Source organism: Homalodisca vitripennis, chromosome 1, assembly GCF_021130785.1.
Source record: "Homalodisca vitripennis isolate AUS2020 chromosome 1, UT_GWSS_2.1, whole genome shotgun sequence".
In the NCBI taxonomy this organism is placed as follows: domain Eukaryota; kingdom Metazoa; phylum Arthropoda; class Insecta; order Hemiptera; family Cicadellidae; genus Homalodisca; species Homalodisca vitripennis.
In genome coordinates, this window is record NC_060207.1 from 156,896,993 (window position 1) to 156,910,758 (window position 13,766).

The 13,766-nt window shown below is 30.4% G+C and overlaps 1 protein-coding gene across 1 annotated transcript in view; it reads left to right on the plus strand.

Annotated features, from left to right (window-relative positions):
• The first annotated feature begins 12,268 nt into the window (after positions 1-12,268).
• LOC124374553 (prostatic acid phosphatase-like) overlaps positions 12,269-13,766 on the plus strand; it is a 38,122-nt gene continuing 36,624 nt past the window's right edge. The window contains exon 1 of the mRNA XM_046832770.1: positions 12,269-12,507. Coding sequence (XP_046688726.1) covers positions 12,298-12,507 — 210 coding nt within the window. The 5' untranslated portion in view covers positions 12,269-12,297. The remainder of the gene's footprint in view (positions 12,508-13,766) is intronic.

The following is a 13,766-nucleotide window of genomic DNA, read 5'->3' on the forward strand; positions in this document are numbered from 1 at the left end:
ACGTTTAGTAGTTAGAAAATTATTAAGATTAAAATATCTCTTCTGACATAATCGAAAAAGGTAGATTTCACGTGTGGCTGGTCATATCGAAATGGTAAACTAAAGATGCATTATTAGTTTAGACGGTTACTTTTTGATGATATAATGACTCTAAATACTAATATAATCGTATCACTTAAAAAAAAAACCTGCATCTTCTTTGGAACCATATAAATTTCCATTCGTAACCTAGCTATGGATAAATATATGCACTATACGAATCAATTAAATATATTTTTGCGACAGAATGGATTTAAGTAACTTTTAATTAACAAACAAGATGCATAATGACTAACTTAATTCATAGACTTACCTATGTGTCTTTTTATCTTTTAATTTCAGTTCTTAACTTTCTGAAGTGAATACATGCTATTTAAGCTACCTATAATCGGTGACGTTGCAGTATGCTGTTTCTGCATGTGAAAGTTTCAGCTGTAAATGATAACTAACCCAACGAATTATACTAACGAAGTTTACTGTGAGTATATTGCATTGTCCTTTGCTGTTATAAAGGTTAAAGATTAGAAATGAAAAAACCATATATTTTGTCAAAAACATTTTGAACCTCCTCCCGTCAATGCAGTAATTGTAACGAGTCCCCGTCATGTAACTCCCTCTCGCGTCCCTCAGCTGATTGATAGAAGCTAGCTGAAGTAACATTCTAACAAGTTCCTGAAAACCTTTCTACAAGATAAATTGTAACTCAAAAAAATATGTAAAAATTGCATCGAATTATGCATTATTAAAAATTAAAAATAAGACTACTATAAAAGTTATTGGTTGAAGCGCCCCGTTTGCAAAAATAAGGGGTTTAATTAATAATAAATGTTAGAGACACTACACCAGGTGTATAATTATATGAAATGATTGAATTAATATTAAATTTTATTAGCAAATAATTATTCTAAAAATTGCCATATTCGTTATCAGATCGTGCATCGTTTACACTATAAAAACTGCAGCTATAAATCATTGAATTTTTTATAGCTTCATATTTAAGATCACAAAACAGTTAAATTTAATTTTTCTTTTTTTTCCTGAATTCAATTATGATTTATTAGCAGTATTAAAATGTCAGTGATAACCCTGTTTTATGCTTTTGATTACATCTTCCTCATGCGAGCAAAGTACGTTTTCCCATCTTTAAAAATTAATTACTGGAAAATGGTGTTTTCTCTCTGATAATTATTTGCGAATGTTAAAGCAAACTGAATTTCACCAACATTATCTCACTACCCTTGTAAAAATTATTTTATTTAGTGATTTACACATGTTTACTATTTAGAAAAGTTTAAGCAAACTGAGGTGTGTTTATGCCCTTACACAGAAGTGAACCCCTCTTTTTGCTATTAAATAACAATTTAACTGTTTTAGATCATTTTAATCAATTCAACGAAACTTTCAAATTCGAATTCTCTAGCAGAGTTTAGCAACTCACCAAAATTGATGGCATAGAACATTTAGGAATGAACACAATCAATTCCTGACAGCCAGAAACTATGATTTTCGTCCAGTTTGGACCGGTTTGTGATGCTGTGTACGCATTGTTTATGTATTATGATTTAAAGTGTCATAACAATGGAGGAGGATATAACTTTTAATTGATAACAACTATTTAGCCTAGTAGAGGTAATAATCATGTCAATAAGTACGAGTTTAAGGATATAATACAGTTTATGAAATATGCACCATTTGCAAATATTTAGCAAATTATCAGTATGTATTTTATGACAGAAACAATTGATTGAGATTGAGATCACAAAGGTTTGGTCCAGATTTTGAAGCCGATTCCGATTAAAACATAATTACCAAAGATATATTATAGTATTCAAAATATTTTTATTCTTATTTCAAATTTGTTATCCATTATTCAGCGTATGGGTTTAACTAACCATTTTTTTGATGTAACTGTACTTATAAAAGTTCAATTTGACTTGCTAATTAATTTATAAATTGTTTTAATAAAAACTCAATAAAATGGGGCTGTTCTTAAGTTTGAATTTAAACTTTATCTCTTCTTAACGTTGTCATTATCTGTAACGGGTAACTTATTACAAATTTCCAATATCGATAGTCCGATGCAGGATTCACGTTTGTTTCTACTCAAATTGCTCTTTGCACATATACAATCGATAGAAAATGAAATCCTACAGTCCAATAAACTGCCTATAGTATGCACGGTAGTTTCATCAATTTTCTTCGTCACTCGGGCGTCGCCTGTATTTGACAAATCCTATCTCTAAAATACATATCTGAACAACATTCAATAGCTCAACTTCTCGTGTTACAACTCCAAAGTATCTCGTGGGTCGAACATTCTTATTTGTTGTTTATGTTTTACTATGAGTACAGTTAAATTAAAACTTATGGTAAACTACCTTATAGTGGCAGCATAAAAGGTTGTAAATTAATTACACAATGACATATAATTATACTGATGCAATGGTAATGCAAGTCCACTCTTGTTAACTTTTGTGTAAACATTACTTGCATTTTCAAGGGAGATTTAATCATTATCAGTATAACTTTAACCTGTAGTAGTGTATATGTGTCTTTGTTACTATAAATTAATTTTCTAAAGTTACTCGAAGGAGTTCACTCCGTATCATAAATCACGATACAGCTTTGCAGGGAATCTTCTAAACCCCATAATTTAAATGGGTGTAAATGATGTATTTTATTAGGAAACATAACGGAAACGACTTAACCAAATACGACGATTGATACTACATGGTTGTTATAGGTACTTGAGTTAATTTTCTGTTACAGTCAGATCTGTATGAATTAGTTAAAATTCCAATAAAATTATTTAATTATATTATCTAAAAGTCTCTACCAAAGAATAATCTTACAAGTTTCCATGTATTTTTTAGAATGTAACACACAGGTGTTGTCCCTTATCGTCATTTCTGAGTTTGCTATTAATAATATTTTCGTTCATACGAACAAATCTATTCGCGTGTTCCAATACAAAATAAGTCCCTTTGATTACATAAAAATCTCTTTATTTTAAGTAAATACAATTAGCAATGGTGTTCCCTGAAGCTTTCATATTTTTTTAAACTTAACTTATTTTTAAAGTATTAACTATCGCAAAATAAGTCTTTCCACCTAAATAAAAATAGAAGAACGTTAAATAAACAATTTTAAATATAGTATTTATTAACATTTTATCTAACAAGAAATATACCAGTGCAAGAAAAAACTTATCACAATAAGAGCAAATTTTGCTTATAAAAATAAAACAGAATTGTTACAATTATGTGAAACATAACAAAGACAAATATGCAAGGAATTTCCTTCGATAACTTTTCGTTGAATCGTTAGTCGTTCAAAGCAAACTATTATTCAAATCCCTTTCTGAATTTAAAGAGAAATAAGGAACTATTACAAAAGTAAGGCTAAAAACTCTATGTTTATATAAGAACGCAGGGGTCGAGTGTAATACTTTACTGTGAAAATCTTGGAACTGACCTTTATCAACAGCAGTAAAATTGTCAGAATCGCTTCAGGCAATTGAGTTCGAAAATATAGCAAACACAATACGGAAGAGTACGACGTTTATTAAGGTATTAACAAAGATTTTATTGACCCACAATGTCGTAAGATACCAAGTAGATTTATTTATTGTTTAAAAAAAACAGTGGTGCACTGTATACAAATTTTATTCAATCACACTTTTATCTATAGGAAAGGAGAAAAACGTTGGATGAATAATACTGAAAAATTTAAGACTTTTGAAAACATTACGGCTTGTGGTAGCAAGGTATTCTAATCACGAATTTTTAGTATTAATATTTTTTGGCTGTTTAGAAATCCCCAAAGATATAGGAAGTTTTTTATTTGAATTCATATTCAACACACACAAAACGTGCACTATTAAAAGAAATTTCAAAAGGCGTTCTACATTTACTGTTTGAAACATTTCACGTTTAAAGATCAAGGTTTTTAAAATCTCTAATACCATCCTACTACTGACGGGTTTACCTCTATTCCGTCATCTACAATGTTTATATGACCTTATAGTATACACCATTAGTCAAAGCTGTTTGATTCCTAAAAATTGGGCATAATCTTCCACATTAATTTCACTATGTCAGATATTAAACACGTGATTATGAAGCTATTGTACAAAACTGTATTATCAGTCTAGCTTTGACATTCTTTACACAGCCATTCTCGTATGTAATAAAACATTTTCATTTACTTTTTACTAAGAACTCTTTATGTATTTATACACCCAATATAATTTCCAAAAGAGGCTTGGTACTGTATTACCTATTTGTATATAGTATTTCTCATTAAAATCGACCCATTTTGGCAGACTGTATGAGAAACATAAATAAGTGAATGTATAAAAGCCCTTAAAATCTTGTGTTTAAAGCAATATATTTTTGGATTTTTTGAATCTTTTAGAAATAATGATTTTTTTATTTTATTGATATTCTTCATTATTGTATACTTTTTATTTGTTGATTCTGCTGCGAAAATCACTGTTTTAGATTTTGATTACTGCATTAATTAGGTGAAGTGTTGTCTGATATTGTTTATAAGTGGTTTCCTAATAATAGAGTCCGCGAGTGTTGCACTCACCAAAGTGTTTGTTTGATTGATAAACAATTATGACCTTGGTGATTTATGAATATAATGAACCTGATTATGATTCTTAGTCATAATCTATTAATGTCAGGAGAACTAATTTAACTGTTGTTGATAATACGGCTTTGAGCAAATAATCTTTGACCCATGTAATCTGTAACTTTAAATTATGACTATATTTCTTGTTTTTACTAATGTTTATTGATTGTGTAAACTCTGCAAAACTCTGTATTCGAAAACAAAAATCTTTCATTGAACTAAAATTTCTTCCGAATTTCGAAATTTGTTGCGTTTCAATTCAATTTTTTGTTTTAGCATTTTCTACCGTGCATTTCAAGTCTGTTTTTCCATAATACCATGAGATCTCCGGAAATGCATTATACAAAATGTAGATTTTAAATTACTCAAAAGAAGTACTCATACTTAATCATTAACATAATCATTGCCTTTTGTTCTACTACAAAATTCATCTCTTTATGTACATTACAATCTCTTCATTTTAAGTAAATACAATACGCAAAAGTATTCACTGAAGTTTAAATATTTTTGTAAAACTTTACCTACTTACGTTAAATACGACTATATCATTATCATTTATAGAAAACATACTATTCAGAGTTCATAATTGATAGTAATCAGGTTTTATTACGACATTAAATTGCACTTCTATGAGATGAGATCTTGGATATGACATTAGGTATATTACCAAATATCCTATGCTCTTACTGAATTTGAGAATGGAAATATTTACAATTTTTCTAAATTAAAAGTTACTTCGTATTCTAGAAGTTAGCAGTATTGGTCTAATTTACTATTTAAATTAGTGTCGTTATTTTTACAAACGTATTTTTTAAATCCAAATTTTCATTTTTAATCCATAAGTTGCAATATAAGAACACTAACAACGGTAAAAACATTAACTTTCATATTATATAGCCCTAAACTGCGGATTGACTAATAACAATAAGTACTGTACGTTCCTTCGTCAAGCAGTTCAAACTGTAGTCATACACTACTATAGTTTCGACTTTTAATAACTCATCTTCTATGATCGAATAAATTGTACGAGAAACGACTTTTGATAGGCCTATCACACACGAATATTAAAACATGATATAACATCACGGCGCGGCAGAAGACAGGACAACTGACACTAGGTGATACCAGATCCCGGTGCATCGATGTTATCACTGATCGGTCTGTTGGTGAGACGCTGTTGCGACGAAGTAACGAAGACATTTGAGATTAATATCTGTTAATATAATAAACATTATTGAGTATGAATAACCACATAGAAAGAAATTAAAGTTTGTGGTATATGACGATATTTTGACCGCATATACAGGATGTGTATGCAGAGTTCTATTAACGACCAGGTAATTTATAGTCACATTATTCTCTGCAAGTAATTGTACTCTCTTTTTGTAATTTTTAACTAAAATGGTTTAATCTGTTCCTACATAGTAAGAACTTTATGAGATGGATGTAGAAGAGTGATGTGCTCGCCAAAGTTTAGTTGCTATAGGCTAACAATAAGCCTAGGTCAAGACAAGATCATGCAACCGTTGTTGGTAATTATTAAACTTGGGGTAAGCAGCCTGTGATCCGTGTAATCTGCAATTGATCTCTTGTAATTAAGTGTGAACTATCTTCTCTTGCATGCAAAATTTGAGAAAATATATATTCCTCTGAAAAAAAAAACCTGAGCTTATACACGACAAACATTAGCTATGTTCTTTGTTCTATAAACAGAATATTGAACTGAAGGTTACTGCTTCTGTATATATATATGATTGTGTACTTTCTTTGGAGGAATCTAAGTGGTCCTTGATTTTTATATTCTTTGAAATATATTTACTGTAATTACTTGAGTACTTGAGATCTGAAATTTATCATGCCAAATATCGATTTTGAACTATTCAAAAGATATACTTAGATACAATCATCTCATTTAATTTATAGAAATAATATATCTATGATCATAATAGATCATAATCAGTTTTTGTTCTAGTGGTACTAAATTCTCTTCTGCGGAGATGAGATTCATTACCAAGTATCCTATGATCTTACTAATGATCCTAACTAATAATATGAAAGTTTACTACATAAAAGAGTAACTTAAACGCTAAAACAATTTCTATTCTACATTGTTAAATCGATTTATGGCCTGTTTGTTACTTAAGGGATGTTTTTCGTCCATCGCAATCATTAGTACGGGGGTTATCATAATAAATTCTGTTTTCTTGATTAACATTACTATTTCAGTAGTTAAATTATCATGGAAAGGTATTTGTAGGAGTTTGTAACAAATATTACAATTTAATAAAAAGGGATAATAAAAAATTACCCACTTTAATGTAACGTCCTCTCAACACTTCGAAATTTTACAATAAAATGCCTTAGGTTCTAACTATCTAAATCTAAGTTCATAATTACCCTACTACTTGAATTCTCAAGCTCTCACGTGTGATGCCATGGGTTACAGTGATCCACAAATGACTCGAGGTAGGCCCTACATTTTGAAGACGTCGTCCTGGCATGTCTCCTTCTTCTGCTACAACGAGGCGAGATGTGGCGTGGAGTTGGAATTGGCTTTTAAATATTTACTTCAGTGTGTTTGACGTCTTGCTACCGAAGAATTTCTTCAATCATCTCGACATCAATAACGAGAGATGAGTCAACAACTTAACTGCCAAACAACTTCAGAACAGAATGAAGCCAACGCTCAGCGTACAGCAAGAATGGGCATTTTAAGAATAGCGTTACGAGATATTCAGCAGAATTAAAAAGAAATAGATTTTGTTTGAAAACTGTCGCGTTATTTCAATTGAACTAGAAATATACTCGTGTTATTAAAAATACAAATAAAATTAAAAATAAATAATATTCTCCAGAAGTATGTTATATAGACGCAGTTGATGGCTGATAGTTTACGAATGACAGCCAACCAATATGGATTTTATATGAACAAAACCTAATTTTATTTAATCGATACAGAAATTATACTGAAGAAGAAATTGATCTTGAGAGAGAAGAGTCACTTTGATTTAGTGGGAGCTGGGAATTGCACGCACGGCCAGAAATTCAAGTTTTGCTCGCATAAACATAAACATGTAATAACAAATCGACAAAATATCCCTCAGTTTCTTGTATAGGTAAAGTCACAAGTTCCGACAACTTAGTAGTTGTACTTGGCAAAGCATAATTGTGTAATAAATTATCAAATACATCCCATATAACTCTCACACGTACGAGATCTACCACGTAAGATGAAACTTGCCCCGCGTATATATATTATTAAAAAATATAAATGATTATTTAAATGTTCATAAGTCATGGAGCAATGTCTGGCAGCAAAATAGGGATAATTTTAAAAACAGCAATAAACTGTTAAAGCTTCCACTATCACCGATAAATTATTAGACAGGGCATGATTATCTTTTTATTTCTATTCGATTGCACCATATTGATAATAACAGCCTATATACTCGTATAAGTACGGGGCGAACTGGTTAGAAATTCGTCATTTGAATATACGAACGTCTACGGTTTAGATGCAATCGTGGGCGCAGCATATTGAAGGATTATTTGTATTGTAAGTCATTTTATAATCATTATAGTATTTATGCATACAATCCTATCCTATGAATTTTATAAATGCTTTTATAATATTATATTATAATTTGTGTTATTATAAATATTATAAAATTTGGGTTTTATTAAAATAAGTTCTTTGATGTTTGAATAGTTAGACATTTTTAGTCACAAAAAACCTAGTAACATAATTTGAAAAAATTTGGCATACACATTGGTTTTATAAGAGTAAACATATAAATTTTGAAATGCTAATCAACGCTTTGAGTAGTTGTTGAATGTAAATGTAAAAGTAAATGTTCTTTAAATTACTTAATTTAAAGAATATTCAGAATAAGTTCAAAAATGTTAATATTTTCATATAGATGATTGAAGTTGTAAGAAGTATCACAGAATGGGTTATTTGCATGATTAAATACAGTGATCAAAAAGAGCTGGTGCGCTCTTACAACAGAATTAGCTGCTTCCAAATACGGAAAATTCCAAGCATTTTGCGAATATAAACCTAATACAAATACCAATGATATTAGTTCTATCCAATTCTTACTGTACGTGGTGGCAGTGACGAATTAAAACCACTATAATATACGTTGTATGTTATTTGGATAAATGTTAATAAAAACTTTATGAACGAAATTGTTGATGTAGGCACGTAAGGTACTCGAAATTAGCTTTGCTTTACATCGTGGGATGGCATATTTACAGTACACAGCTGAATGAATGAATGTATAAAAACTGAGAATTTGGTCACCAACTCTTTTGAGTCATTTGGTCCGTAATTACAAGTTGACGATGTTTCCTCACAAGCGCAGTCAAAGACCTATAATGTCTCTGCTGGAATATAATAATGTAAAGTGTTTAAAAATATATGAGTATGACTATCTGCAGTCCAAAATATGTTGTTGAATGCTCAAATGGCTTTCTCAACGATTAATTAATATTTTTTATAATCTCCAATAATATGGCAGAAAAGTTACAAAAGCTCTCAATTTTGACTTCGTTAATCACTCGGTTTTTTAATTAGACGTGAAAATTATGGCAATGGAGCTGATTGTTTTCCTCTTCAAAAATTATCGCACGTTCATAAGTCAAACTGTGCAACTTTCAATGAGAAGCACCAAATGTTTGATGCCATGTTTATCTGTACTAAATCACTGAGGTTCTGCGCCTGTTCATTCCCCATTCAATGATCTCTATTATATTCCGTTGCACATAAATATGTAATATTAATAATAAGGCAATACAATTTTCAAGAACCGTACCAACCACTTTGCAACGATTCAAAATCTTACTATACTTACTCTCTCCACACATATGAATATTTGTGCTTTATATAAAATATTCATTTGTCATCATTTATTTTAACTGACACCTATTATAATGTCTGCAACAATACACGACATGACTTTCTCCTTCATATTACATCCAAAAACAATGTTCTTTATTAACAGAGTGCATTTTACATGGGCCATACGGTTTTACATCAGAGATAACAATAGAATTTTAAAGTAAAAATAATCCGACTTCAAAGACTTGTAATTTACTAATAATAATCAAGGACCTAAAAAGTAAAAAAAATCATCTACTGAACCGTATCTCAAAAAATATTTATTGTTATAGAAACGTGTGGAAATACTCCATGTTGTAAAATACCCTGTAGATGTGCTGTGAAATACAATGAAAATGAAGTGATTCAAAGATTAAGCATGATAAAATAATCAAACATTTTTTAGATTATTTATTTTTTCTTCATATATTATTTTGTATTTAAATACCTACAAGCTCAGAATTGCTTTATAAAATTTAACGTTTTTTAAATACTACTCTATTCCTGATAATCTTTTCTTTGTTTTCTGTTGTTTTTTATGGTGTGATTATAAACATGAAAATATTCTTTGAGTGTTAATGTCAATGATGTTACAATAATTAAATTAATAGCCTATATAATGAAATAACCGAAATTCTTCAAGTATGAATATAAATAGTCGCCAAACTATGACCATCGCCAAAGTCGGATGGTTTCATTTCAAATAATATTAATCTACTATAAGTTGTAGTAATGTGTCAGCGCTCATTTAACGATGGTACCTATGGTTTATCTGTATGTTTATACATCGTTTTGAACTTTGATGTTTTGAGGTTAAATAATTGTAGTTCATTCTTTCTGAATTTAAATATCCTTTTCGGCAGAGTTGGAAAGAAGGTAAATTTCATGAGCGGCTGTCATCTCGAAATATCAAACTGAGGACATAATGTTAGTTTTAAAGGTCAATTTATATAGCATTTAAGACATAACAACTCTAATTATAAGGTGATAATAAACTAATAATACTTTCATAAATTTAATGACTTCTTTATCTTGAAACATTACAAGATTAAATTCATTACAAGGGCTTGTAAAACGTGAACTTTGATTGTAAGTAGTTAGCTTACAAATGTTTGAAAACATTTCTCTTTTAGTATTTACAAATTAAAACCTACGAGATATACAAAAAACCAATAAGAATAAAAACATTGCTTAAAAAAGATAAATTACTGAAGATAACGGAAACACTGTTTCGATTTCCTCTACGATAACTAATAGATAAACATTTTCTGATTATGTTATGGTTTATTTTTGAATATTGTGGTCTGAGAATCGCGATCGGTAAAAATATAAAATCAAGTCTTCGAAGTTCCATTATGAGAGTGATTGCAGTAGGCAGATTTCTACAACACCTACCTAATTACAGTGTCATAATCCAAACTATGTTTTTGGATTGTGTCCGTCGTAAGCCAATCAAATCGTTTCTACTGTGTTCAAATAGTTTGTAAAGAATGTGTACGTGAATGTCGTGACTCGTGTATAAAAATGAGTAATACAAACATTGAGTTATTACGGCCGATTTTCTTCTACAGATGTTTTAAACGATGTTCTGAAAATAAAAAAGAAATGCTTGCATTTCGACGCTGAAAGCCAAGATAATAAATTTACCTGATGAGATATATAATGAAGAAAATTAAAGAAATTGCCGAAATCAAAGGGAGTAAGTAATTGGAAGATAATATTAAAGTAAGGAAAAATAAAATACTTCTAATTAAAGTTGTTTCAAATTAATTGACAGTTTAACCATAGAAAATAAGTAAAATAAGGATAAAAGGGGATAAACTCAGGATATCTTTGGGGACATTTTGGTGATAAGTTTTTCCTGATGATGAAGATTATGTTTTACACTAAACTCAGCTGGGACGTTTTAAAGTTATTAAGGATTGAAGATTTAGAAGAGCTTACATTGGGTTTCTGTCGATAACGTTGTAGTAAGTGTTGTAAGTGCTAAGAACAAAGTTTATTAGGTTAGATTAAAAACGTGGTATTTGAAAGTCAAGAGTCAAGTTCACTACACATGTATAACATTGGTTTTGTCGTATAAAATCGTAGGATAAACACATTTATAAACAAACTGAGTACAATCATATTACATTTTAACATGTGAAATGTAGCCTAAAGAAATGAGCAATAGAATTGTAATTCTGCATGTAACCTCCGCGTAGTCAGTTACACGGCACTTGGCGTACTTCTTTTTCATATTACAACGTACTGAATGAGAAGACAAACACTCAAGCCAATTCATTGTTTAAAATGGTCACTAACAAAGTCCATAGCCACCGAGGCCTTTTATACTTAAATCGATAAGGTTAATTCAAAGTATAACAAAACGTAATCAAATTCATGTCATTCCAATATACAATTAAACCAGAATTATTATGATCTATAATCCTAAATTCCGTTGACGAAAATTAAACATAACACTTAGGTATTCTTGTTCGGAAAAAGGTTATTAATGGACATTTTTAAGTTCTGGATGTTTAAACGGAGAAAACGCTGGCCTAACCTCATACTTCAGCAAGAACAAGACCAACACAGTTTATACCCAAAAATGGGACTATTAAATAAAATAAACAAACACTACCTGATCTCCTAACCTGTAAATCATAAAATATCAATTTTAGATTTTTAAGTTTAATAATTATCTTCTTGAATTTGTCTCAGTGGTGTCGTGAGTTGTTCCAAAAAGCGACTGAGGAATGGAGGAAGGTAAGATCTGGAGATACCTGATGGTACTGATAGGAGCGTTCAACCTGACAGTGTTGTTATGCGCCGTCACATGGCATTATATTGACCACACCTCCATCTCTGTCTCTGAACCGTCGTCACTCACCAACAGCATGTTGACTGTACCTATTCCATTGGTACACGGCCCTCGAGTGGAACCGTCTTTACAGTTTGTCGTCATTGTAAGTATTAAACATAATATAATTTAACTTTTACATTTTATTGCAATTGTTAATACTTACAATAGTAAGTATTAACAATTAGTAGACGTTAATTAATAGTTGCAGTTTGTCGTTATTGTAAGTACTAATCATAATATATGTTAACTGTAACAGTTTAACGCTAATATACGTATTAACAATTAGTAGTCTTTAACAGCTACAGTTTTTCGTTATTGTAAGTAGGCCTATTAATAATTAATACTGTAGACGTCAACAGTTACAGTTTGTCATTATTGTGAGTATTAACAATAGTAAATATTAACCGGTACTACTTTTTCTTTGGGAACATTATAGAACGCAATCGACCAGCAGTAGTTGGTAGATTAATAAAATATAAATTAAATTGTAATGCGCTATTTAATTTTCAATATTTTAACTATAAAAACTCGTGTTTAAAGTTCGTGATCACACAATCTACCACTCAGTGATGGCCATAAAGAACTAAGCATTTCTCTTACTACAAACTTGACATATTTAACCTATAATTTTAATATTGTATATAGGTAGTGGTATTTATTTACTGATCTCTATGATCTCTAAACAGTGTGTCAAAATATATGACACTGTTGTTTTCAGCCGAACAGTTCGCCATACCCATTGACGAATTTTAATTATTTAAAGCATTAAACATACCACTTAAACGCAGTTACAAAACACACCTTCCTGTTGAGAAAATATGTTAATATTTGCACGTAATGTTCGCGAAACTGGTTGACTTTCTTGAGATTGTGATATGACAATTTTATGGGAAAAGGAGGAATGGACATTGGACAATAACATGAACCAAGGAGCCATCGTTTCCATAAGAGTTCCATAGGAGACTACAGTTCGAAAACCAACATGGATGACTACGGACATCGACTTTGAAAGTGCGAAATCACGAATAACCGCTATTTATCATTATATAATCAATCTTGCACGATTCCCATAATGCAAAACCTATATACGATTATTATGAAGTGTTGCATGACCTTAGTAAGGGTTTCCACTCTCCCCTTATACAGTAAGTAGAAAGTGCCGCACCAGTAGTTTATGCTTTTTAACAGGTGTGATTTACTCGTAGGACTGGATATATCTTAGACCGAAAGTAGACGCTTTTCGAACGAAATAAGGTTTCGAACCTACGTATATATCTATAATATATTTTAATTATTATGGCAACAATGCAAACCGAACTATTGAACATAACAGCCGGAATTAATGTAGGGATAACACAAGCA